At 31.7% G+C, this 27,100-nt stretch overlaps 1 protein-coding gene across 1 annotated transcript in view; it reads right to left on the bottom strand.

Moving 5' to 3' along the window:
• Positions 1–3,774: 3,774 nt before the first annotated feature.
• Positions 3,775–27,100, bottom strand: part of Ndg (Nidogen) — a 28,920-nt gene continuing 5,594 nt past the window's right edge. Inside the window, exons 2-11 of the mRNA XM_065514518.1 lie at positions 13,112–13,414; positions 12,865–13,041; positions 8,949–10,611; positions 8,745–8,887; positions 8,270–8,679; positions 8,040–8,197; positions 5,041–5,295; positions 4,746–4,920; positions 4,403–4,687; positions 3,775–4,338 (exon numbers count right to left, since the gene is read on the bottom strand). Of these exons, the coding sequence (XP_065370590.1) occupies positions 4,080–4,338; positions 4,403–4,687; positions 4,746–4,920; positions 5,041–5,295; positions 8,040–8,197; positions 8,270–8,679; positions 8,745–8,887; positions 8,949–10,611; positions 12,865–13,041; positions 13,112–13,414 (3,828 nt within the window). The 3' untranslated portion in view covers positions 3,775–4,079. The remainder of the gene's footprint in view (positions 4,339–4,402; positions 4,688–4,745; positions 4,921–5,040; positions 5,296–8,039; positions 8,198–8,269; positions 8,680–8,744; positions 8,888–8,948; positions 10,612–12,864; positions 13,042–13,111; positions 13,415–27,100) is intronic.

The following is a 27,100-nucleotide window of genomic DNA, read 5'->3' on the forward strand; positions in this document are numbered from 1 at the left end:
ATGAAAATAAATGATTGGACAACATAAAAAACATTTATATATTAAGAAAATAGAAAACGGAAAATCACTTTTAATTTAAATAAAGAACTAACCCTTCCCTCCCTTAACAAAAGTATAAAACAAAAATTGTATAAATTATATAAACAAAAAATTTAAGTAATTTATATAAAGCTCAGAGTAAATAAAAATAAAACATACATACATATATTTATTAGAAAATCTAAAGCTAAAAATTAAATTAAATTAGTTATACAAATTCAAAATTGGAATAAAAAATAAGTTTAAACTGATAAAAATATATAATAGGATTCAAATTAAAAAAATGTGTAACTAAAAAAATAACTAAAAATTGTTAAACAAAAAAAAACAAATTAATAATAATAAAGAAATATAAATTAAAACAAAATTATTAAAGAATTTTATTAGATTGAAATATTGCGTTTTTTTAATTTAAAATAGTCTAAAATTTAGGGTTAATTTGTTCCACGAATCCCGTTTTTTATGCTCCTACCTGTTCAAACCTCTATATCAGTGATGTTCACGTCATACAACAATTGTTTGAAAAATTTACACACATTTGTTATGCTCTTTTAAAGACGTTTGTTCATTCATCGCTGAGCATGCGAAGAAAACACATGTGGCTGACTATCGTCATTTTTTTCAGAAATTTATTAAGCATTGTTGTTGGTTGTTTTTGTTCGAAGCATAGTCCTGGTCCACACTGTGAAATATTTGCTGCAAAACATTTGAGTTTGTTGATGGAAGGGGAAAGAGGAATGAAAAAGGGAACTTTGTTTCATGTACATGAAGTTTTTGTTGAGTATGTCATCCACATTTATTCGTTCGTATTCGTACTGTACAGAAATGTCAAAAACTGAAAAGCAAAAACTTCACTGTGTGGACACGAATGCAGTTTCAAAAGAGAATTTTAAAATGTTTTGCAGCAAATGTTTCACAGTGTGGACCGGGACATAGCAAAAGCAAAAACTTCACTGTGTGGACACGAATGCAGTTTCAAAAGAGAATTTAAAAATGTTTTGCAGCAAATGTTTCACAGTGTGGACCGGGACATAGCAAACACTCGCGTTTCAATTACAATTGAACACAATAAAACAAAGTCAGAAATAAATACAAAACTTAAGAGAATTTCGGACTTACAATGTATATTTTTTAATTTTTTGCTTGAAATTTAAATTACTTCATTTAATAAATTGGTTTTATTTGACAAAAATTCTAAATCTAAACATTCTTCATTTTGTTATTATTTTAAGTGTTTGATATTATGTTTGCTGGGTAGCTCTCTCACGAATACATCTTCATTTTTATTTTTGAACATCACTGCTCTATATCAATAAAAACTTAACTTAAAGTTAGCACTTACTATAGGCCATTATTTTTAAAATTACGAATTAATATTTGCTTTACTTAATTTGCCGCTGCACAATGGGGCAGAATCATAATTTTTTGGGAAATAAATATGGCATTTCTGAACGGCAAGTCCGATTGGGATAAAACTTGACGTGGACATAGCCAAGGAGTATTCGAGTTTAAGTTATTAAAACGGGCCCTACAAATGCAAAATTTTTAAATACATGTAATTTTTTGTTTCATATCCGATTTCAAAGATTTTAATATTTTTGGAAAGCGCTCATCTAGCTATTTATTTCTTATAATTTCCGAGTTAAAGGCATTTTGCCTGTTTTTTTGGAAAATTTCTTTAAGAACATATCGAGTCCTTAGCGTCAAATTATCGTAAGCGACATTTTCATTTTTTTTTATTGCAAAAATTAAAATTTTATACACCGACTGATGTTTTAGCGTTCTCAGAATATCAAAATTTTTAATAACTTCAAAATTATAGGGGGTAAAATTTTATCGTAAGTCAATATTTACATTTTTCACACAGTGGTATATAAAAAAGAGGGAAATAAATCTGTAATTTTCTAAATGGTTAGATTGGTTTGAATGAAATTTCACATGCGCAAAGAAGTTTTGTCGAGTTTAAGTTTTGCACGTGGACCTCATGGGACCACCATGGATCCTCATGGATCCTCACAGTGGGACACCTCGGGTATGTTACATTTTTAAAACGATCCTATTTCTTCGTTTGTGTTCCGATTTCAATTACACATATAGAATCTTCGCATCGAGCACAAAAAACAAAAAACCTCGTCGTAGCCATCAATTATCTCTTATAGCTTAGGAGATATTCGCATTTCAAAATTAAATTTTCAACATTTTGACCCACCCTACTCCAGTTTTTTGATAACAGCGTATCCAAATATTTTCCGAATTTCTCAAGTTTTCCTTTGTTGGACTAACAACACACGTATGTGTCAAATAGAAGTAGAATTGTTTAAAAATAATGACTAAGTCCAAAGTTATATACATTTGAATTTAAAAAAATTTAAAAAGGCGATTTTCGCAAATTTTTTGGGAAAAAAGAACTTATTTCTTTTTAAGTTATCGCAAAAAATTTCTAAGAGAATGTATAAGGAATTTATACTTTCTGAAAGCTAAGTTTTCATAAAATATTTTAAATAAAAAAAAATTTAAAAATTGTTGTTACCGAGGGGACCAGGTTCATTCAAAAAACACATATTTTTTATGTAAAATTAAACTTTAGGGTAAAAATTCTCAAATCGCATATTCGATATCAAAATATAGTAACCGATTTTAGGTGGCCCAATATGTTTCCAATTATTTTGTAAAGGGTTCCGATAACCCCGACCCTGGTATGGATATTATTGCCATTTTAAATAGAAAAATTTACATAACTGTGAAATTTCATTAAAAACTATTTATAAATAAAAATTTAATTTCCATTCGAAAAATTTGTATCTATACAAAAATTCAATAAAAAATATTTTTTGGCATATTTTTCAATAAAGTACATATTCCATGAATTTTTAATTGTAAAAAGTTATAAATATTTTTGAAAAATAGACAAATAGCTTGAACCATGATACAACAACATAAGGTACACCCAGTATAAAATAAATTCTCAATTATACAATTCTTGTAACGTCAAACAAAAGAAAATATAAAAAAAATATGAAAAAAATCAAAATCAAAGTTTGACGTTATAAGGCTAAATATTGAAAACTCTCCCTAGTGATTCTACCTTCTACAATTTTTGTATCATGGCTTGAACGAAATTATATTATATCGTATCATAACATTTTTAATTCTATGTATAAATTTCAAAATAATCAAAAAAACCTTCTCCTGGAAAATTTGTGTTTCGTCGCTTACGATAATTTGGCGCTAAGGGCTCGATATAACTATTTTATGTTTTTCTGTAAAGTATCTTTATGGAGAACATTTGTGTATAAAAAGGATGTCCTACGCCCTTCGGAATTGACCTTTTTTTTATCAAAATTTCAATATTTGGCCACATGTTCTGAAAACCCTAAGCTGGAATCAGAAACCGGAAGCAGCTTTATAAACATTGATGTATTCCCTATTTACCCCCAAAGTTTTTTGCCAGTCCGAGGGAAATTTATAATTTTTTTTTTCCTTTTTTCTATAAAAACTTTTCAGTTTGGGGGGGAATTCCTATTTCGCCCACTCTGGATCCAGACCTCGTCCGTCCGACTACTATTTGTTTCAATCGATGCAGAACGCACAATCTTCAACAAATGTTTCAAAATAAAAGCTGAACATTTTAAAAAAATCTTAATTTTTAAGTCATACACCAAACGTCATAATAAACAATAGCTTTTTTAAACTGATAGCGAAATCTTTAACAAAAAATAAAACCACATGCGTTCATTATTAGATTTAAATAATTTATTTTTTATTGTAGTAAAAAAATATGATATGATGGTAGCACAATTCAAAAACTTATGCCGACAATGATGAGCATAATTTTAGCACACATACATGTGGAGTGAAGGGGGAAAATACATAAAAAAAAAATATTACTTTATTTAACAAAATGAATTATGTTCTCTTTCTTTTTAAAACGTACTATATGTATATATAATAAAAGTTATAAATAAATGTTACGAATGAATTTTTGTAACTCTCTTCTCTAGCTAGATAGCTAAAAGCTTTTAAGTACTAAAAGAGAGACTTTAAAGAGGGAAGGGATTAGGAGCTGTGCACAGTTTGGAGAGAGCTGTACATTTACAGCTTTTACCCGAGGGTGCTTTACGATTGACCAAACACAAGCGAGCATCCGAACAGCCGCCATTATTGATTTGACAGGGGCTATCCATTTGGGGACAGTGATCCTCGACAGCGGTCATGGCATACATTTTATGACTGCCGAAGAAGGGAATTTGCATGCTCTTTTGACGTTCGCCCAAAGTGTTGACACTTTCCAGTTTTTTGCTGGAATTAAAAAAAAAAAATTGTTTAATATTATAATAATAAAACACACAAATTAATAACTTACGTAGTCCAATCGGTCCAATAGAATTGATCGTGTGTGAAAGACAAACCAAATGGATAAGTCAATTCATTGGATATGGTACGCATTTGTTTGGTGTAGTTATCAATACATTCCACCTTTTTGGTGCCAGCATCGGCATAACATAACTCTCCCGAACGTTCCAATACCACCAAAGAATTTGGCAGGGTAACACTGTCTTTGCCCAACAACAATTCACGACCTGTGCCATCCAAATCGGAGACCTCAATTTTAGGCGAATCACGATTCCAGTCAGACCAGTATAATTTTCTTTAAATAAAAATTTAATATTAAATGTTGATCATATTTTTATTTAAAAATCACTTACTCTCTATAAGGATCGACAGCAATGCCACGAGGATTAACCAAATTTTTATTGATTACCACAGCTCTGAGAGTAGGATCTTCCAAGCTGGCCACCTCAATGGTATCCTTAACAGAATCAGTCCAATAAATGCGTCTGGAAATGCAGTCAATAGCAATACCCTCGGGAGATTCAATATCTGTTGAGAAAAAAAAGGAAATTTAATTTAAAATTTTGAATCACAATAATAATTTGTTGAGCTTTTTTTGAGCAAAGCTTTATTTTATGCAGAACATTAGCACTTTTGAAATAAACTTACCTTCAGTAATAAATGGCTTAATATCGCTACCATCATATTTGGCGCTTATAATCTTTTTGGCCGAGATATCGCCCCAGTAAATACGTCCCTCAACACAATCCTTATCCAAACCAATAGCCATAGAAGCCACGGAAATGGGACGAACATTTTTGCCATTCAAAGGCACGCGCACTATAACCACACCCTGGGACACTAACAGGAAACCAGAATCATGCTGTTGTCTTTCAATACACAAGGAGCCATTGCCATAGAAGCCTGAAATAAAATAAATAATAAATAAAATAAAGAAAATTTAAATCGTAAGAAAATTGTTTAAATATTCAAAATTGTTCGTGCAACTATTTGGAAATCTCTTCTTTTGGCTAAAAATATGTTCGCTGCAAATTTATTTGGTCGCCTTGCAAAACTATACAAATATCCGTGTTCCAAGGTAACATTTCTACTGCCCTTCAATTGCAAATCTTCAATGCGTAATGTCTCGTCCAAAAAAGCTCCCTCTATAAGCTATGGCCGCAGACCCCAACCAAGACTTAAAACTGCTTTGCCAAGTCAACAACAAAACTTTACCACCAATCCCTCAAAAGCTACTAACGCAGTAAAAGCCAAAAGGAAACCATTTGTACCCAGGAATTTTGCTACAGAATTCACTACACCGACTGCCAAAGTTAATACTAATACTACTATTGGTACTGCGAAAAAAACCTTGCCGCAACAAATGTCCAGCTTGGAAGGCTTAAAAGAATTTTTCTCCCATTCCTTGACCTGGGATCGTAATAATGGCTATTTGAATTTATTATTGGGTTTAGCAATATTTGGTTATAGTTTTTGTTACACGTGTAGTGGAGAGCCAGGATCATCGTCCAGAGTTTCTTATGAGGAGAAGGGAAAGTAATGGATGTCTTAATTTGATTTAATCGGTGAAAATATATGTATTTATTACTTGACAATTTAAATAATGTAAACATTTCCATGAAAATATTTAAATAGAATATAATAACTTTTGAAAAAGCTTCGTTTTAATATTACCAGTTCAAACTAAAGATTTTGATTTTTAGATGCAAACTGTATGTGAATAAATTGAGAAAACAGAAGATCACAGTTTCCATTACGAATCCATCTTCCGAATATCCATCCCTATAGATCCGTCTGGTCATGCAGTAACATACTACCTATGTAACAGCCTTATATCCAATAGAACGTAAAGGCAGTGGAGGAATTCCACCGATTCCTCTTTGTCCTCATGAGAATTTATATATGTATAAGAGTATAAGAGTCAATAAGTTCCTAACTTTTTTAATTTCCTGACTCTTAACTGAAAGGGCTACACTGCTCCTGTCAACAGGAATCCATCAGTTGACCCCTGCAAAATTTAATCAAGCTGCGTCATTTAGTTTGTGTTTGACAGCCAGACATGAGGAGAGCTGTGACCGTACAAGCACGGAAGATGCCGAAAGTTCTGGACGCTCAGTTTAGGTCTCTTCATCCGAAAAATTTCAAAACTTCAAGAAGTGATGTTGGATGTTCCAAATATTGTGGAAGCCGTAAACATCACACATGGCTAAGTGTTTTCAATTTTTGGATGATCACTTGGGTATGAGATAGCTTTCCGCATGATCGCTGTCTCGTTTACTCACAATCGGGTACACATATGTAGAGTTTCTATGTCCAAAATCCATGAATTAGGCTATGAAATGTTCCCACTTCTGCCTTATTCCCCGGATTATGCATTGTTTCCAAACCTGAAAAAATGGCTAGGCGGAAAGATACTTTACTCCACCGATGAAATACTCTCTGAAATCCGCTTATGGTGAATGTGTACCATCGGTTTCAACATGCGAAAGATGGTTTGTGCGGATTAGAAGTGGTAAATTTTCATGATGGCCCAGGTCATCCAAGAATGTTTGAAGACTAAGGTAATGCTCCGTTTTTGGTGGGAGCAAAAGGATCCTATCTATTATGAGCTACTGAAATCTGGTCAGACCATCACAAGGAATTTCTACCGAATGCAACTGATTCATTTGAAGACAGCATTGACCGAAAAGTATCAGAATATGCGGCCAGATATGAAACCGTATTATTCCATCATGAAGACCAATAATTGGAGGCATTACTCCATGAAGATTATTGTAAAACTCAACAAGAGCTTGCAAAATCATTAGGAGCTTCTCAAACATCCATTTTCAAAACGTTTGCGAGCAGCAGAATTCATCCAAAAACGCAGAAATTGGGTACCATATTAATTTAATCCAAGAAATTTTTAATGACGATTTTTCATGTCCAAAATTATGCTTGAACCCATAATTATTACTTGCGATGAAAAATGGATCCATTACTATAACCCGAAGCGTAAGAGATCATATATGAAGCCCAGTCAGCCAGCCGAATCGAGACCAAAGCCAAATGTCCATGGCGCTAAGGTAATTCTCTGTAATTGGTGGGTGCAAAAGGCTGAGCTGCAGAAATCTGACCAGACCATCAGAGGGAACCTGTACTGAATGCAACTGATTCGTTTGAAGCGTGCATTGACCTAAAAACTGCCAGAATATGCGGTCAGACATAAAACCGTAATATTCCATCATGACAACGATAGGCCACATGTTGCAATACCTGTTAAAAACCATTTAGAATGAAGTGGTTTGGAAGTTTTGCCTCCCCATTTTACGGTCCAGACCGTTCCCCGTCCGACTACTATTTGTTTCGAACGATGCAGAACGCTCTCTCTGGGATACGCTTCTCTTTGAAACAGAGTATCCCATATTGGCTTGATTCCTTTTTGGCCACAAAAGATGAGCAGTTCTTTTGGCTCGGAATCCATATGTTGCAAAAAAAATGTGACAAGGTCATAGCTTACTTTATATAAATATGTATTGTACAAATGTTTCTAAGTAAAAACTAAAAAATTTAAAAAATCCCTAGTCTTTAAATAATGCACCCAATATTATATCTTAAAGTTTATCAGGAACATCATGGAAACAAGTTTAATATTAAATTCCACTTACCCTTATTACAAACGCACACCAAACCATTGTTGGTGGACAAACAAGCTGCATTCATGTCACACAACTGAGGAGTATTCAAACAATTTTGATCTTCTACACACACATAGCCATCTCCATTGTAGCCAGCATTACATTGACACTCGTAATTGGCAGGATCACTAAAAAAAGAACATCAAACACAAATCATTGCAAATTTCCTCCAAAAACAAAAAACCATAACAAAAACTTACTCTGTTGGTTCACAACTGGCGTGAACACCACAATTGAATTGAACATTACAGGGTATAGGTTTGCTTTTGCAACCCACCAAAGCATCACCCTCATAACCGTCCATACAATCGCAATACTTGACATCCTGATGTTGATCGTATTTACACAAGGCATTGGCACCACACAACACAGAACCACAACTGCCAGGCACCACACACAAGTCGGCCATATCACGCTCGAAACCAGCTTGGCATTGGCAGACATCGCGATCACAGAAAGCATTTTGGCCGCAGTCTAAATCTTCCAGACATTCAGGAGCTAAAGTACAGCGGTAACCATCACCCTCATAGCCACGCTTGCATTTGCATTCGGACTGGCCCAAATTTTCATTATAAAGACATTCAGCTTGAGGATCGCATATTTCGGGTTTCTAGAAAAACGAACCAAAAGAAAATTATTTCCCCAATTAAATAAACTTAATGAATGAAATCTTACCACAGCACAGGATTCATCAATAATGGCACAATTGTAACCATCACCGAAATAACCATTCTCGCAGGTACAAACATGTCTCAATTCCACCTCAAACCATTCACAAGAGGCATTTGAATGACAATTGAACTCCACATCGCAGGGTACTAGAGATTTTTAATAGATTAAAATCATTTAAACATATATTAAAACAACCTCAAAACTTACCAAAATCGTCTGGTCTATGATCCATGTTGAAACCCACATAACGACACATTTGTATGTCTTCCATTAGCTCATAGCCATCATCACAAGTGCAGTCGCCAAAGAAATTACATCTGGGCTCAATATCGGGTTCTTCATAAATAACCTTAACACATCTACCCTCTTCCCAAGCCTCGTCATGACCACAATTACTTGTACAATAGATACCATCTCCGGAAAAGCCTTCGCGACACTCACATCTTCCCTCCAAACAATCGGCATACGGCGAGCAACGATAACAATCAGCAGAGTGGTAAGGATATTGAGGCTGGGGTTGAGGTTGTGGTTGAGGTTGTGGTTGAGCTTCAGGTGCTGGTGAGGATTGTTGTTGATCTACATTATCCACTTGATACTCTGGCTCTGGCTCAACATTAACAATAGTTTCACCAACATTACTTTGGGTCGATGACTCAATATTATCAGCCACACTGCTGCCATTAATCAAACATCTAAAGCCATTGCCTTCAAAACCATTTAAGCAAACACAACTGAAACCACCTTCATTGTTGGTGCACACAGCATTTTCACTACAGGCATGTGTGCCCAAGGCGCATTCATCGATATCAACACAGACTTCAGAACCCCAATTGGTTAATTGGGGGGCATAGCCATGCAAACAGTCACACCTGTAGTTGTCGTCATAGGGTATGCACACCATATTCTCACCACAGACAGCAGTGCCATCGGTGCAAGCATTTGACATAGCAGCCACACCAGCTACCGTCAAAATACTGGTACGTAAAGCCTGATCTCTTTCAAAGTAATCCAACATAATTTTCGAGATCTTTTGGAAGTAGGTAGTACCAACAACGGAATCCTGTTGATCCGACAAGCAGCGTTCGAAATAGATGTTTTGTTCAAACTGGAAATTTACAACTCTATTCTCTTCGGGAATTTCCAAAACATGGGCCTGTACGGAATGCAATTCATTGGGTGTAACAAAACGATATTCTTCTGTAAACTCAGCCATGTGCAATTTCAAAGCATGATCAATGTGAGGCACCTGACCATGCAAATCAATTTTCACCGACAATTGATCCCAATAGTTGAGACCTTCATATGTTTGATTGATCAATAGCACTTCACCAGTTTCGAAGCTCAGCTTAGAGGTGTGCAAAAACTCACCACCCGTCAACTGATAACCATTCAGAGTATTGTTCAAGGGTTTGGCAAACAACCAGCCAATCGAGGTAACAATGGGCAAAGCCAATCTTAAATTGGTACCCAGTTCAGTGCTAATGGGTGTCACAGCGGTATAACTGCGTCCATCAGCTGTTACAACGTACGATTGAAGTTTCGAACGTTCATTGATCAATTCACCATTTAATTCGCCTACAATGGAACCAGTAACGCGTACAGGAAAATCATCTTTAATACATACTTCACCATTGCCGTAGAAACCCTGCTGACATACACAGCAGAAGCCTTCTTCTTTGTCGACACATTGAGCATGTTGACTGCAAACACGTTGTCCGGCATCTGAGCAGGATTGTGAGTATAAGGGTGATTCGGTGTGTGTTTCTTCATTGGTGGGTGCCTGTACGTTACGTTCGTAGTCGAAGGGTCCTACGCGATACAAGTAGACACCAGGTATGCCAACATTGGATTTTTCACTTAAGAAACGGGCCTGAAAATAAGAATAACAAATTAAGAAATCAAAAAATTTTGTTTTTAATCCGTCTGAATGAAATATGATCCATGAAATTAATGTATCATGAGCCTTTACTGAAAACAAAAGCATCCACTTGGGTTATTATAGATCGAGTCACTTCGCTCTATACGACCCTAATATAAGACAATAACGAAGTACTTGCTCTCATTCTTTAACCTTTATAATCTGCATTGCCTCAACTTAATATTGCCCAAAGCAAATTCATTGTATCTTAGACCAAAATGACCGATAAATAGATGATTAAGTTCCTTAAAAATTCCCTTGGAAAAACTAATAAAATGTTTCGTCTCCCTGAGCCCAGATGAATTCACATTGGCGAGCGAATTCCGATTCATCATAAGTATTAAGACATGCCCAAACAACAAGGCCAGCATCTCTTTATTCTTATTGATTTCAAACTCCAACGTTTCGTCGGCTTGAGCCTACATAAATTACTCCATTGGCGAGCTGAATACATTAATAAAATACCTCAATATATTATTATTATTGGTTTGAAACTCCATGTTCCAATAATAACACTGTACAACACAAACAAAAATTAACGGCATTTTGAAAGTTTACATTTGAATTTCATTTGAGGGGGGGTTAAAATTTCCCAACTCTGGCACATTCTTATTGTTAATCTTCATAAGAAACCATGTGATCCTTACATTTTAGGTATAAAATGTGTTCAACAAATTTATGTAAAATGTTAAGGAGAACATTTTTTTTAGAATATGTTAACCCTCTAAATCCTCAAGGCATTGGTCTTTTTTGTCCTTCTCTTAAAAATGAGCAAAAAACACTATTAAAACAGGGATTTAAGGGGATAAAATGTTTCGCAAAAATATTATCCGTAAAATTTTACTATAAGTCCCTAAATACACCAAAACGGAAAATTCAACCAGAAAGTCAGAAATAAGACATAACAAAAGAGAGCCGAGGGTTAATTTCGCATTTATTAAGAATTTTATTTTAAAGAACATTTTAGGTATAAAGTGTATTCAGCAAATTTATGCAAAATGTTATGGAGAACTTTTTTGTCGAATATGTTAACCCTCTAAATCCAAAAAAAGAGCAACAAACTCCATTAAAACTGGAATTTAAGGGGTTAAAATGTTCCGGAAAAATATTATCCGTGAAATTTTACTATAAGTTCCTGAATACACCAAAACGGAAAACTCATACAGAAAGTCAGAAATGAGACACAACAAAAGCGAGCTTAGGGTTAATTTCGCATTTATATTTCAGCCTGCTTTTTAATGAAATTTTATACTTATATAGAAACTTTCGGCCCGAATCCAAAAGTGAAATAGACATTTGAGAATTGTTAACGACAATTCCCAAAAAACTTTTCAAAAATTCCAAAATTGGGATTTTTTAGATTTTTGGATATATTGAAGGCACCAAGCTCGGAGCTAAGAAATCCCTTTGCAAGTTATTGAAGAACATGATGGGACAAACAAAACAGGTCTTAATTTTTTGAAAGGAGTTATGCGATTAGAGAAAATGTTGTCTAAATATGAAATTTACATTAAAAATAAGACTACTTCGGAAGGCTCTGGACCACGCAATAATACGAATTTTGATATTATTTTACTTTTATAATATTTCCTCAAATGTTATCTTTCAAAAAAATGTAAATGCATTATTTATCTTTTTCTTATTTTCTGTATATTTTAAAATTAATGTAAGTACTTTTTTCGAAAAAAAAATGGCGAATAAACGAATTTTTTTTAAATTTTTTAAGTTTGAATGCACATAACTTTCGACTCTGTAGAGAATTTTTAAACAATTCTTTATTATGATTATTAATAAATTTGTTGTTAATTCAAAAAAATATATTTCAAGAAAATCGGGAAAGAATTGGATCCGTTATTAGCAAAAAAATCAGACCAAGGTAGGTAAAAAAAATTAAATTTTACTTTTCAAATGCGAATAACTCGTAAACTATAAGAGCAATGTTTTTTTGTAGATCTCGTCCAGTAGATTCCATATACATACATATATAAAATTTGGCATCATTTCTAATTTTCGATATACCCGAGGTGCCACACTTTAGGGCGTTGTGTCTCACCCCCCTCTTGGTGTTATATGCCTAAATTCGAAATTAAAAAAACCAAAACCTCCTCTATATCCCTGGGAAATGTTATTAAAATCGAGAAGTTACAGATTTATTTCTACTTTTAAAAAAAATAACAGTATTAATCAAATTTATGGAAAACTTACATTATCTGTGGCAGATCCCTCCAAATTGAAATAACGGCCATCTTCGGAAACAAAACCAGCTTGAGCTCTTATATCCGGCAGACCCAATGGACCATTTTCACCTTGCAACCAATTTAAACCACCAGAAGGATACAGGAATTGAACAAAAGTATCCTGATCATCAGCAATAATTATAACCTACAAACAAAAATACAAATTATTTAAAAACCAATTAAAATGAATTAAAAAGCTTTTTTATTAAACTTACCTGGAAGGTATTTAGCTTATCAGTTTTCGATTCAAAATAGCCAACATCTTTCCAGGTGGCCACCACAATATCAGTGGCTTCAAAATCCGCTTGCTCATAAAAGGCATAACGCACCAATTCACTGACTTTTTCCAATTGTTCAGGATCCTGAGAAGAGAAAATTGAAATGCTAGTGGATGCATTAGCACCCGTCGTATCCACATTCGAATAGAAACCCGCTATTGAGGGATACTCAAAGGGAAATGGTTGATTGATATAATCGGGAAATTCAATATTGAATGTCAATATGCCATTGGTATTGATCTGAAAAGAAAAAAAAGAAAAAAGTTAATTAGTTTTGTAAATATTTATCTAAATGTTTAAGACACAGCATTAAGTGGTTTGACATAATTAAGAATACAAAAAATTAAGTGAGGCTGTCTAGGAGGCAGAGAGGATCATTTAAGTGAGTGTCGATTAATTTTAGAGCAACAAATTGTGGTGGGAGAATTATTTTTACACATACTTGACATCTTCACAGCAATTAGCAGCAGGGTAATAAATTTCATTTTAAATTCAAACACATTAAATGTTAAATTTTTTATTTATTTGAACAAACACTTATAAAGATTTAATCTATAGAGAGACACACAAATATTTCCCCAGCATTCATGGGTAAATGTTTAAATCATTAAGGACTCTTACGTCCGTCCGTCCATCCGTCCGTCTGTTATTGTGTGTCTGCTATTTTTAAGACCACTTGAGAAATCTTTAAACATCTATTAAGCATCTACTTGCCCTGTCTTCCTCCTCCCTTGTTAAAGTCAATCTGTTAAGTGGGTACTTAAAGCCAAAGAGGAGAATCCACCATAAACATTAAAAACTAAAAAACTAGTAGTAACTGGAACAAAGTGGCGGAAGAATAATAAAAATAAAACATATAAATATCTATCTATGTATGTTCTTCTTATTGGTTTGTATTGAGATGTTCAGTTTCATTCTAATAGAACGAAAACAAAAACATTTAAAATACCCAAAGAATTTATAAGAAACATGCCGCATAATGATTTTGTTAATTGCTTTGCATTTACAAAACACTCTCGCACACTTACAATACAAATGTGCACTAAATATAAGGGGAAGTATTCTAATGAAGGGACTCTCGTTCACTTTTGTTCTCACTTTTCGAAATCCCTCTTATTTCAAAACTTAACTAAATCTGTTCACATAGTTAGCTTAGTGTGCAAACGTGCTAAGTCCAAACAGCCTGCAAAATCATTGGGAGCTAATCCAGCAGCAATTTCTGAAGTGGTGATTTTGACACGAAAGACAAAGATCGCCCAGGCCAGCCAAGTTTGAAGACCAATATTGGAGGCATTACTCCATGACGATTGTTGTAAACCACAACACGAGCTTGCAAAAGCATTGGAAGCTAATCAAGCAGCAATATCAAAATGTTTGCGAGCAGCAGGATTCATCTAAAGGCATGGAAATTGGGTACCACACGAATTAAATCCAAGAGGCCTTGAAATACGATTTTGATGTCCGAAATGATGCTTGAACGCTATAAAAGAAGAACATTTCTGCACCGAATCATTACTTGGGATGAAAAATTGAAAAGAGATCGTATGTGAAGATCGACACCAAAGCCAAATATCCATGGCGCTAAGGTAATTCTCTGTATTTGGTGGGAGCAAAAGGGTCCTATCTATTATGAGTTGCTGGGATCTGACCAGACCATCACAGGGAAACTGTATCGAATGTGTTTGAAGCGAGCATTTGCCGAAAAACTCCCAGAATATGTGGCTAAATAACCGTAATATTCCATCATGACAAAGCTCGGCCACATGTTGCAATACCTGTTAAGAAGTATTTAGAATAAAGTGGTTGGGAAGTTTTTCCTCACTCGCTTTATGGTTCAGACCATGCCCCCTCCGACTAATATTTGTTTCGATCGATGCAGAGCGCTTTCTCTGGGATACGAATCACTTTGGAACAGAGTATCCGATATTGGCTTGATTCGTTCTTAGCCTCAAAAGATGAGTAATTCTTTTGGCTGGGAATCCATATATTGCAAGGATGATGGGAGAAGGTCATAGCTAACAATGGCCAATATTTTGAATAAATGTTTCAAAATAAAAGCTAAAATGTTGAAAAAATTCCGCATTTTTAAGTCATACAGCCAATGTAACAAATAGTTTGATTTAAATGAAAGTTTATTTTCTTCTTTTGAGAGCATTTAAATAAAATCTTATTTTAAAAATGTTTTTTATTTTCCTCTTTTTAAAGCTCCTTGAAATATCGAATTTAAATTCGAATTTTGTAACACATTTGAAAAAGCTTATATTCAGATACTGTATTTATTGGTTGTTTTTTTTAATTGTTAAGTTCGAAATTGGAAAATCCTCATGATTTAGAGATTTTTTTAGTTGCTTTACAAATTTTTCGAACATAAGTTCGAATTTTGAGCTTAAATTCGAATTTGATAATTTTCAAAAAATTGCATGTGCTTACATTTTACAATTTTGTGAAAATGAGCGAATTCACTTAATTGTGAAAATTCGAAAAGAATCCATCGAATTTTACGATCGATATATCATTTTGTTCCTATTACATGTGGCTTTGCGATGAAGTAATAAATCTAAACAATTTCTGCCGTTTTCGATTTTTCATGATTTTTTTCATACAAAAAAAATTCCTATTTTCACGTAACAAATATATTTTTTGCTTCAATTTGTTATTATAACTCCGAAACTACTTGGCCGATTGAAACACAATATATAGGTGAACATTTGTACATAGCATGGGGAAAATGTTTTCAAATTTCAATCAATCGAAAGAAGAACATTTACTACATAATTTTATATAAATCTAACAAAAATTTTATGAAAATGAGCGAATTGACTTAATTGTGAATAAATTCGAAAAGAATTAATCGATTTTTATGATCGATATCTCCATTTTTTCCTATTACATGTGGCTTTACGATGAGACAATAAATCTGAACAATATCTGCTGTTTTCGATTTTTCATGAGTTTTTTAAAACCAAAAAAAAATAGCAACTTTCACTTAAAAAATATATTTTTTGCTTTAATTTGTTATTATAACTCCGAAACTACTGAGACGATTGAAAAACATTACAGATTATGATTAAAGCCTATGTAAATCTCATCTTTTCTAAGTTTATTTTAATAATATCGTACTAAACCTTTTTGAGTTATCAAATATACAAACGTCTAAATTTATAATTTTACTTACAAATTAAAAAAAAAAACAAGTAAGAGATATAGCTCTCTTACTTGTATATACCCTTAACCAAATTATACTTAACCAAATTATACCTTAACAAATTATACTTAACCAAATTATACCTTAACCAAATTATACTTCAAAATAAAAATTTTAAATATTTTTAGGTAAAAAAAAATTATTTTTTTTACAAAGTTTTTTTTAATTTTTTGGAAAAACAAATTTTAGAGTTGTTATTTTACATTTTTTTAAATTTAAAATTAAATTTTTTTTTTATAAATTTAAATTTTTTTTTAATTAAAAAAATTCGGGTTTTGATACGATTTTGATCCATTGTAGGTCCAACTTACTATGGTTTTATATTCGTCATTCCAAAGGTCTTTGAAATATCTATCATTAGATAGCCATATTGTCTATATTATTGTCTTAGTATCCAGATATATGTATGTCAAAAATCGAGGTTTTTTCCTCATATCTCAGCCATTTGTTGACTGATTTTGCGGATTTTAAATAGGAATCTTCTCGAAAGCATGTCTGACAGAATTATTGAAGATTTGGATCCCGAAGATATCTGGGGTCAGGCGGACATGGCTTAATCGACTCCGCTATATATAAGGATCCAGAATTTATATGCTTCATAGGATCGGAAATGCAAATAAATTATACTTCAAAATACAAATTTTAAATATTTTTAGGTAAAAAATTATTTTTTTTTCCAAACTAGTTTTTTCATTTCTTCCAAAAAAAAAATTTCCAGTTATTATTTTAAAATTTTTTAAATTTAATTTTTTTTTTAATTTAAAATTTTTTTTTAAAATTTAAAAAATATTTTTTTTTTTTAAATTTAAAAAAAAAATCCGATTTTGATCCATATTAGGTTCAACTTACTATGGTTTTATATACGTCATTGCAAAGGTCTTTGAAATATCTATCATTATTAGGGTTTATAATTTCCCGACCTTTTTTGTTTCCCGCGAATCGGGAAATATTTTTCTACATTCCCGGTACCCGGCTATTCCCGAAATATATAATGATACTGTAAATTAGGAATATTATAGCCAAATTTAATATAAAAACTTAGTGTTATAATTAATAAAAAAAAATTCAGAGCTTCGAATTAATTAATAAAATTTGAGCTTAATTCACTAAAATCTTAATCCGTAATTAAAGAATGTCAGCCTTTCATTCCATAAATCCGTTTCTAATATTTAATTTTTTAGATTCATTCCAAAGCCTTAGTTTAAACTGAATTAATTTTAAAGTTAATTGATAACAGAATTTATTCAAACTTTGAATGATTAAATTTTTGTTAAATCAAATCATTTACAAAATTAATTGAAAAAATTGTCTTAAGCCTTTTTGAATTGAAGAAAAATTTAATCAAGTAAAGCTATTTTGTTATGGATTTATAGAAGAAATTTAAAGAAATTAGAATGATTCAATAAGGAATAAATTCTATAAATAATGAATTCACTTTTTAAATTTTCATACAAAAAAACCCAAATCAATAATACATAATAAGCCGTCTATTATTGCCGAGATATAAGCAAAAACTGTAAAAAACTTTTCACTGTTTTTTGGTGAAAAAAATAGAGTTCTAACGTTTTCTATATATTTTCATTAGTTTTTAATTCCCGGGATTCCCGACTAAAAATCCCGGGAATCGGGTAGTGAAAAATTGGCAAAATTCCCGGGATATTTGTACCCGTTGAATTTTTACCGATTGATTTGAAATTAATGTCAAGTTACCTTTTAGGTAAATTTAACTGCTTGGTATTTTACACAGTAGATATCTATTTGTTGAAGTTACGGGCATTAGTCGACTCCGCTATCTATAAGGATCTACAATATACATATATGCTTTATAGGGTAGGAAATGCAAAATGTAAAAATTACAAACGGAATAACAAACTTACCCTTCTCACAAGGGTATAAAAAGCTCTTCATAGAATTTAAAATTTATACCAAATTTGTACTACTGGTACCAAAATACATCAAAATTGTGTAGTGGTTTAAAAAGCCTCTAAAATATTTTCGATTTGTTTGCCTTGTGTTATCACTTACTTTATTGCAGGACAAATAATAATGGGTTTTTTTGGAACATCGCGAACAAAAATAAATAATTTTTCTAGTAGAAAAATAAGTAGTCCTTTCGTCAAGCTCTCATTAATTTCCAGATTATTTTGTAAATTAAGTTTTTACTGATTACAACACTATATGGTTTCTATTCTTATGTGTTTGAAATTTGTGACCGATTAGAATTCTATTCCTAAAGTTTTTTCTGGTTTTCAATGTCGACGCTTGGCATAACTTCCCCCAATAACATACATATGTAGTTATTTGTACATATGTATCTTATAGAACTTTTAATTTCATTGGTATATGTAAGATATTGAAAAACATCAATCCGACAACATCAATTCTAAGATAGAGAGATCTATACATAGAGACTAGTGTAAATACACTTATGATATCCACTTGAATGAATGAAATGTACTTTTTCTAATGTTTTTCTTAAGTTGTCATTCATAGAGCACAGGCAGGCATGCACAGCAATTTATGGTTTTGCACTCAATTCCATTCAATGAGTGTTTGTGTGTGGCTATGTCTACTTGCTGCCGCTCATCTGTTGCAGCAACAATAAAATGTTGCGCGCTATTGCTACATTGCATAAATAAACACAAGTTTGTTTGCATTATGCAGTGGATTTCGAAAATATAATAAAATTCATATTGGTATCATCACCATCATGCAACAAGCTGTTAAATATCCGTCTGTCCGTCCGTCCGTTCATGCGTTTGCCTGTCCGCCTTTCAGTCTACTAACTATGTTGCATATGTCGAATATCCATATTTCTTCCCAAAAAAAATTATTTATTTTATGTTTTTTTTTTTGTGGAGATTCTGTTTATTTTGTTGCTGCAGCATTCGTATGTGTGATTTGTTGTGTTATTTTGGTTGAATTGCCAGAATTTTTTTATATACTTTTTTAAAATGGAACATAAATATTGGTTTTCCGGTTGTTGTTGTTGTTGAAGAAAGAAATCCAATTTATGAGTGTTTTTATAGGAATTATTTTGTTGTTCTTTCTGAAACCACAGGTGTATTGTGGTGGAAGTAATATACAAACAAATTCTTTTAATACATTAAAATATGTATTGAGTTTTGTAAGCTGCTTACTTTATTGCTACTAAGCTCTATAGTTCAAAAAAAATAAAAATTGGAAAATATATTTTATGAATGCCCTTTGCTCCCTAGAGTAGTAAATTAAAAACATACTCGTACATATATGGAAAATTAGTTGATGGCAAGCAACGCTGTCAGTATTAAGTTTAAAGTGGCCCTAATTTGACCCCATTTTCTTTTTCTTAATGTCTCAAGATCTTAATCGGCTAACGTTTAGAGGTATAGAAAAACATAGATCAAAAACTAGAAAAAACTCAAACCTAAAAAATTACTCAAAATACTCACACATACGAGTGTTGTTTTTATTTTCACATAGTTTTTGCTACTAATACACTCTCACCACATAGGTTTTTGACAACTGAGTTAGGTCTTTGACAGGAGAGTTTCCGATGTCTGTGTATTTATCTATGTTTAGAGGTAGCACATTTTATTTAAAGTTTCGAGTTCTAGGTAAAGGTAGCAATATTTTCAGTTTACCCATAGATGTTAAAATATAAAAATTATATTGGGAGAAATGGGAAAATGCTGGAAATTTCTGGCCACATATGGATTCCGGTCCAAAAGAACTGCACATCTTTTGAAGCCAAGAACGATTCAAGCCAATATAGGAACTCTGTTCCAAAGTGAAGCGTATTCTAGAGAAAGAGTGAAGCGCATTCTGCATCGATCGAAGCAAAAAGTAGTCGGGCGGGGCACGATCTGGACTATAAAGAGGGAGAGGCAAAACTTCCCAACCTCTTCATTCTAAATACTTTTTAACAGGTACTTATTCAAGCCAATATCGGATACTCTGTTCCAAAGTGAAGCGTTCTCCCAGACAGATCGTTCTACATCAATGAAAACAAATAGTATTCGGACGGGCATGGTCTGGACTATAAAGCGGGTGAAGCAAAACTTCCCAAACACTTCAATCTAAATATTTTTAACAGGTATCGCAACACGTGGCATAGCGTTGTCATGATGAAATATTATGGTTCCATGTCTGGCAGCACAAATGCGTTCGGTACTGGTTTCCTGTGATGATATGGCCAGATTCATACCATCACATAATATGTAGGACTCTTTTGTTTCCACGAAATACAGAAAATTACCTTAGCGCCATATGTATTTGACTTTGATGTCGATTTGGCTGGTATAGCGGGCTTCACAGACGACGTCTTGTGCTTCGGGTTATTGTAATGATTCAGTCCAAAAATAATTTTCTTTTATAGCGTTCAAGCTTCATTTCGGACATAAAACATCTTCTTTCGAGGTCTCTCAGCTTCATTTCGTATGGTACCCAATTTCCCTACTTTTGGATGAAACCAGCTCTTCGCTAACGTTTTGAAATTACTGCTTGAGTAGCTCCCAATGATTTTGCAATATCTTGTTGTTTTTACAACAATCTTCATAGACCAATGCCTCCAATTCTTAGTCTTCAAACTTTTTGGCTGGCCTGGGCGATCTTTGACTTCCGTATCAACATCACTACTTCTGAACCGCACAAACCATCTCTCGCACGTTGAAACCGATGGAACACATTAACCATAAGCTTTCATGGGCAATTGGTGTGCTTCAGCGGCAATTTTTCCAACTTAAAGAAGTAAAGCAAAACTTCAAGCATATGACGCTTTGAATTGTAAGCATTACTCCATGAAGATTGTTGCAAAATCATTGGGAGCTACTCAAGCAGCAATTTAAAACATTTGCGAGTAGCATTGAAGACTAGAGACCTTGAAAAAGAAAATAAATTTTTCACCAAATCATTGCTTGCATTGAAAAGTTTATCCATTACGATAACCCGAAGCGTAAGAGATCGTATGTGAAGCCCGGCCAATCAGCCGAATCGGAACCAAAGCCAAATATGGCTCAAAGGTATTGATCTGTATTTGAGCTGCTAAAATCTTCACAAACCAATACAGGGAACCTGTACCGAAGGCAACTGATTTGTTTCGATCGATGCAGAGCTCTCTCTCTCTGGAATACGCTTCACTTTGGAACAGAGTATCCGAAATTGGCTTGATTTTATATTTAAACATCAAGTAAATAAAATACAAAAGTAACTTTTTTTATTTTTTTTGGAAATATTGCTACTTTAACACAAAACTCGAAGATTCATATAAAATATCCGATTTTGCTTTGGTTAGATTACGGAGAAGTGCAAAATAAGGGCCATCCTAGATTCTATACTTGACAAATATTTATGACAAAAGATAGAACAAATATGTTTAACAAAAAAAAAGGTATATATGTATATTATATTTTATGTGTATTATAGCATTGTAGACAACAAAATTTGTTTAGTATGTTGTCGTTACAATACTGTTTTTAATTCTTGTTTAACAACATGTTGCTGGCAACATATAATTTTATGTGTATAGTGTTAAGTTATGGAATATAATATAATAACAAACATCTAAGTATATAGACTACAAATGATTCTATGAAAAATATCACAACATGTTGCTAGCAACATTTGTTAGGTGACATTTTATATATTTATGGCAACTATGTATAATAATTAATATTCCAAAAATATATATAAAAGTAAAGCAAATAAAAATGAATAAATGTTTCGCAACATGTTGCTAGCTACATAAGCAGCTCATGTTTTCATAAGAAATTTACCTTAAAATTTTATACTTGGAAATCAAAGGCTTATGAAATGTTGTAGAACAATAGTAATGGTAAATATATTAAGCAACATTTCATAACGTCTTAATGAAAATAACTTATAAATATAAAAGTCTATTATTGAAATTCAAAGGACTTAACCAAATGTTTCGCAACATGTTGCTAAAAGTTATCTTAAACAAAAACGTCAAAAATATGAAAGTAAACAATACCGAAAACAAAGAATTCTAGTTAATATGAATTAAATTCAGCAAGTAATGTAGTTTAAATAATATTAAGACAAAAATATCAAGTTTTCATATACAGATTTTTATTTTAAATTAATCTTAATTAATACTGAAATATCATTCGTCTACCTTTTTCAATTTATTTCACACTCATTTCACAACTTTCACAAAAATTTTACTTGATCATGACAAATATTTTCATAATTTGTCTTCTACATATTTTTTTTTATTCAATGTCTAAATTTAAATTCACACTAAAAATAAAATTATATATTTCTTTTTATTTATTTTCATTTTTTTCTACATATTTCATTAAAAAAATTATGCTAATTCATTTGATTTCAAAATTTATGTACTATGTAGCCAGCCATATTTTTTTATTTTATATTTTTTTGTGAAATTTTCATTTTTAAAAATAACTGAAATAATGACATTTGCTGGTATTCATGTGTGTGTGTCTGTGTGCCAATCTCTCCAACGGTTTGCGACACTTAAGTAGAATAGAAGAATATTGCCGCTAGACGATTTATTATGGTACGAGTATTTTGGCGTCAGATCTTTAAACACTTTGTTTTTAAAGAACGTTGGTTGGTTGCCACAACACTTCTTTCTAAATACATACATATATTTAATACAAAAACAAATAAAATGTGATTTTTGTTTTTATTTTATTTTGTATGCGGTATCATGGCCCAAACACATTTTGAAATTGCGAGTCCACCACATAGACACAACATTTTAACACCCGCCATTTCAGTGGAAAAAACACAAGAAATTAACACAAAGTGTCTTTAATAATAATTTGGCCTTTATCCAAAAATATGTTCTTTCTTTTTTTTTTTTGTCCGTTTGTTTTTTGTTGATAAGTCTTTTTTAAATACTTGACACAAGTTATGGATTTTGTTGTTAAAATAAAAAATGTGGTTTTATGCAAAAAAAAAAAAAAAAAAATATTCATAAAATTGTTATTAAAAATAAGCTTTTAACCTCGTGTTAGATACAATTTTGAAATTAATGGTGATATTTAAATAGAGAATGTTATTTATGTATAATTAAAACTAGACAGCTCCAAAATTGTATGGTGAAAAAAATCATTCAAGCTACAGGTTCAAGAAAATGGCGGTTCAGAGGCAACCTATATATCCCCATTTTTTGATGGGTTAGATTGGGAACCGATTTGAAATTGCCGCATTTCGAGGAAAATTTGTGACTATAAACAAAATATTCTTGAAAAATATTCAAGCAAAAACACCATTAAAATATTCACTTTTAATCCTCATTTAGTATTTAGTAGATTAGAGAAAAAATTTTAATTTTTTATTAATATTCTTTTAAACAAATCTATTTTCAAGTTGAAATTGAGAAACTAAAAATTGAGATAATCAAATTAATATTGAGAAGAAACAGAAAACTTAGATAAATACATATATATCGGAAACTCTCCTGTCAAAGACCTAACTCAATTGTCAGAAACCTAAGTGTTGAGAATATATTAGTAAAAGAAAATGTGAAAACAAAAAAATAACACCTGTAGGTGTGATTATTTTGAGTAATTGTTTGTTTGAGTTTTTTTCTAGTTTCCGCTCTATGTGTATTTCTCTATGACTGAAAACATGAAATTCAAATTAATATTGAAAAAAAAAAACAAATTGAAATTAAGAAATAGAAATAATAAAGAAGAAATCCTATACCAATAAGTACCAAAAATTCAAGCACTTGAATATTTTATTGGAATTTGACTTGAATGCAAATGTCATTATGTTTTAAACTTGAAAAATATTTTAAAAAATTAAATATTTTCCAAACAAAAAACATATGGTTTTAATGTATGTTTGATTTTACTATATAATGCCTTAATAATTGCTTGACTATAATTCAAGGCTTGAATTGCACTTGCTTTCAACTTGAATTACAGTTAAAATGCTTATTGGGATGTTATTTTTTGAATAATATTTTTGTAAAATACATTTGTTTAAGTTTGTTTAACCCCATATTCATAAAAAATTTTCCCCATATTCATAAAAAGAGTTAAATTTAAAGCAAAAATTTCCATACAAAATTTGATTTTAAAACGTTGTTTAAATTTAAAAATTGTTTATGAATACGGCCATTATTATTTCTCAATTGGTTTTTTCTCAATATTATTGTATTTGCTATTCTGAATTAAAATTTGTATTTTCTCAACATTCATTTGGATTCCTTCATTTTTATTAGATTTTTCTTAATATTTACTTGCTTTTCTAAATTACAATTTCTATATTCTCAATATTAAATTTGATTTCTCATCCTCAATTTGTTTTTATACCCTACATCACCATAGTGGGGAGGGTATAATGCGTTTGTGCAGGTGTTTGTAACGCCCAAAAATATTGGTCTAACACCCACCTTAAAGTATACCGATCGACTTAGAATCAATTTCTGAGTCCGTCGATGTCCGTCCGTCAGGTTGGCTGGCTGGCTGTCCATGTAAACCTTGTGCGCAGAGTACTGGTCGCAATTTTGAAGATATTTCGATAAAATTTGGTACATATTAGTTTTTCGACCCAAGGACCAAGCCTATTGAAACTGGCTGAAATCGGTCCATTATTTCACCTAGCCCCCATACAAATGTCCTTCCGAAATTGGACTTTATCGGTCATAAATGTTTAATTTATAAATGTATCTCCACAAATTGCGCTCCAAATAAGTTTTATATATACAAAATTCATGTCACCAAATTTTGTTACGATCGGTCCATAATTAGTCATAGCTCCCATATAGACCCGCTTCCGAAAATCACTTTAACGTGCATAAATCTCTTAAAAATGTTGGTATACACACAAAATTCAACATAGTTAACTTTCATATATACATAAATCACACGACCTAATTTCATGGTGATCGGTCCATAATTGGTCAAAGCTCCCATATAAGGCCCACTTCCGAAAATCACTCAAAAATATAAATTATTGAAATTTTAAAAGAAAAATGTGTTTGCTCTTTTACTTAGTGTAGGGTATTATATGGTCGGGCTTGACCGACCATACTTTCTTACTTGTTTCTAAATATAATTTTGGATTTTATCAATTTCAACATGAAATAGATAGTCTATTATTTGTTAATAATGATAAATAATACGAGTATTAAGCTTCGTTTTATAATGTTAAGAGAAATTTCAGATAATACACATCTAATATATTTCTCAGAGTCCATACGTGATCGATTGATTCTTTGTTTCGATCAGAAACGCTAGTTTCACAACAATATTCCGAAAAAATTGTATTAAAAGCTTCTAAGGTTCAGAGGTTCAAAGCCAATATTTTCGATTTCAACTAATTCAGAATCCACTTTAGCACACTAGTTACATTTCAATAATATAACCTTCAATATATCAGGTATTTCATTAACAGATGTATTAAAGGGATTTCGAAGTAAATTATTTTTCTGTCAAAATAATAATGTAATGTAATAATGCGTTATTTGCTGACTCCCTGAAATGTTTATACGAACCCCCAGAGGGCTGCTGACCCATTTAAGAACCGCTTGTCTAAAAGTTAACCTATTTTGCTCAAAATTTTTAGCATTTGGTTTTTAGATAACGGAGAATAATTTTAGACCTTGGGACCATTGAAATCGAAACCCTATTAAACCAACTACTAACAAAAATTCTAACTTTCTTTAAAATCTTGTGAGAAAAATATTTCAGCATACAAAATTACAAAGTTTAAGTGAAACAAACATTAAAAAAAATATTTATTGAAATTAAAATAAGCTTTTTGAACATTTTTCAATTTTTATTATCAATTTTCAATATTTGCCCACAATCTTATCAAGTATAATTATTGAAATATAAACAAAAACATCAGCATCTGTGTTTATGTAAATGTAGCAAATACTGAGTATCTATGCGCAAATAAAAATATAAAAAAAACAGTGAATGCATTTTTTTCTTAATGTAAAATGTATTAAAGAAAAACGAAAGTGCAGTCTCGCTGCAGGCCTGCTGTGTTTTTATTGATGATTTTACGAAATCCCAAATAAAAGTTTCAAAGAGAATCTTTGTAATTACTTGAATAAATAAATAATTATGTGCATACATCGATTTATTTTTTTGTCTGTTTTTGTTTACGCACAATTTTGTTCTAGTTTTTCGTTTAATTTCCCCATATATAAACCACTAATCTAAATTTTATATTTTATAAACAATTGTTTTGTATTTATAAATAAAATGCATTCGAATGCATTCACACGCCAAAAAAAAAGGTTTAATGCACTACAAATTAGAACAAATTAAGAAAATGTTCTTGTTGATTTTTTCGTTTCGTGTGTAAAATATTTTGTTTATAAAACATGAAATTTTGTATTAAATAAATAAATTAATATGTATAAAACAGCACGTGATCTGTTTTTATTATTTTTCTGCTTTGATCCATTTTAATAGAGTGCAAATTCATTTGATAATACTTTGTAGGAGCCCTAATCTTTTTAAAAGTAAGTGATGATAAGAAAGCCAGACAGACAGATGGATGAAATGAACAAACAATTGATGTAATTCAAATGAAATTCATGTATACAAACACATTTAATACTGATTGTTTTACTATTAGTAACATCTTTTGATCAATAATTTATTATTTACATATACAAAATTCATTTGTCTGTTCATATACATATTATACATTTATCCAAGTTATTGGAAAAGTTTAATACGTTTTATATTATGTAGTCCTCAATAGATCATAATATGTTTTTCTAA

This window comes from Calliphora vicina, chromosome 5 (genome assembly GCF_958450345.1).
Source record: "Calliphora vicina chromosome 5, idCalVici1.1, whole genome shotgun sequence".
NCBI classification, from domain to species: Eukaryota; Metazoa; Arthropoda; class Insecta; order Diptera; family Calliphoridae; genus Calliphora; species Calliphora vicina.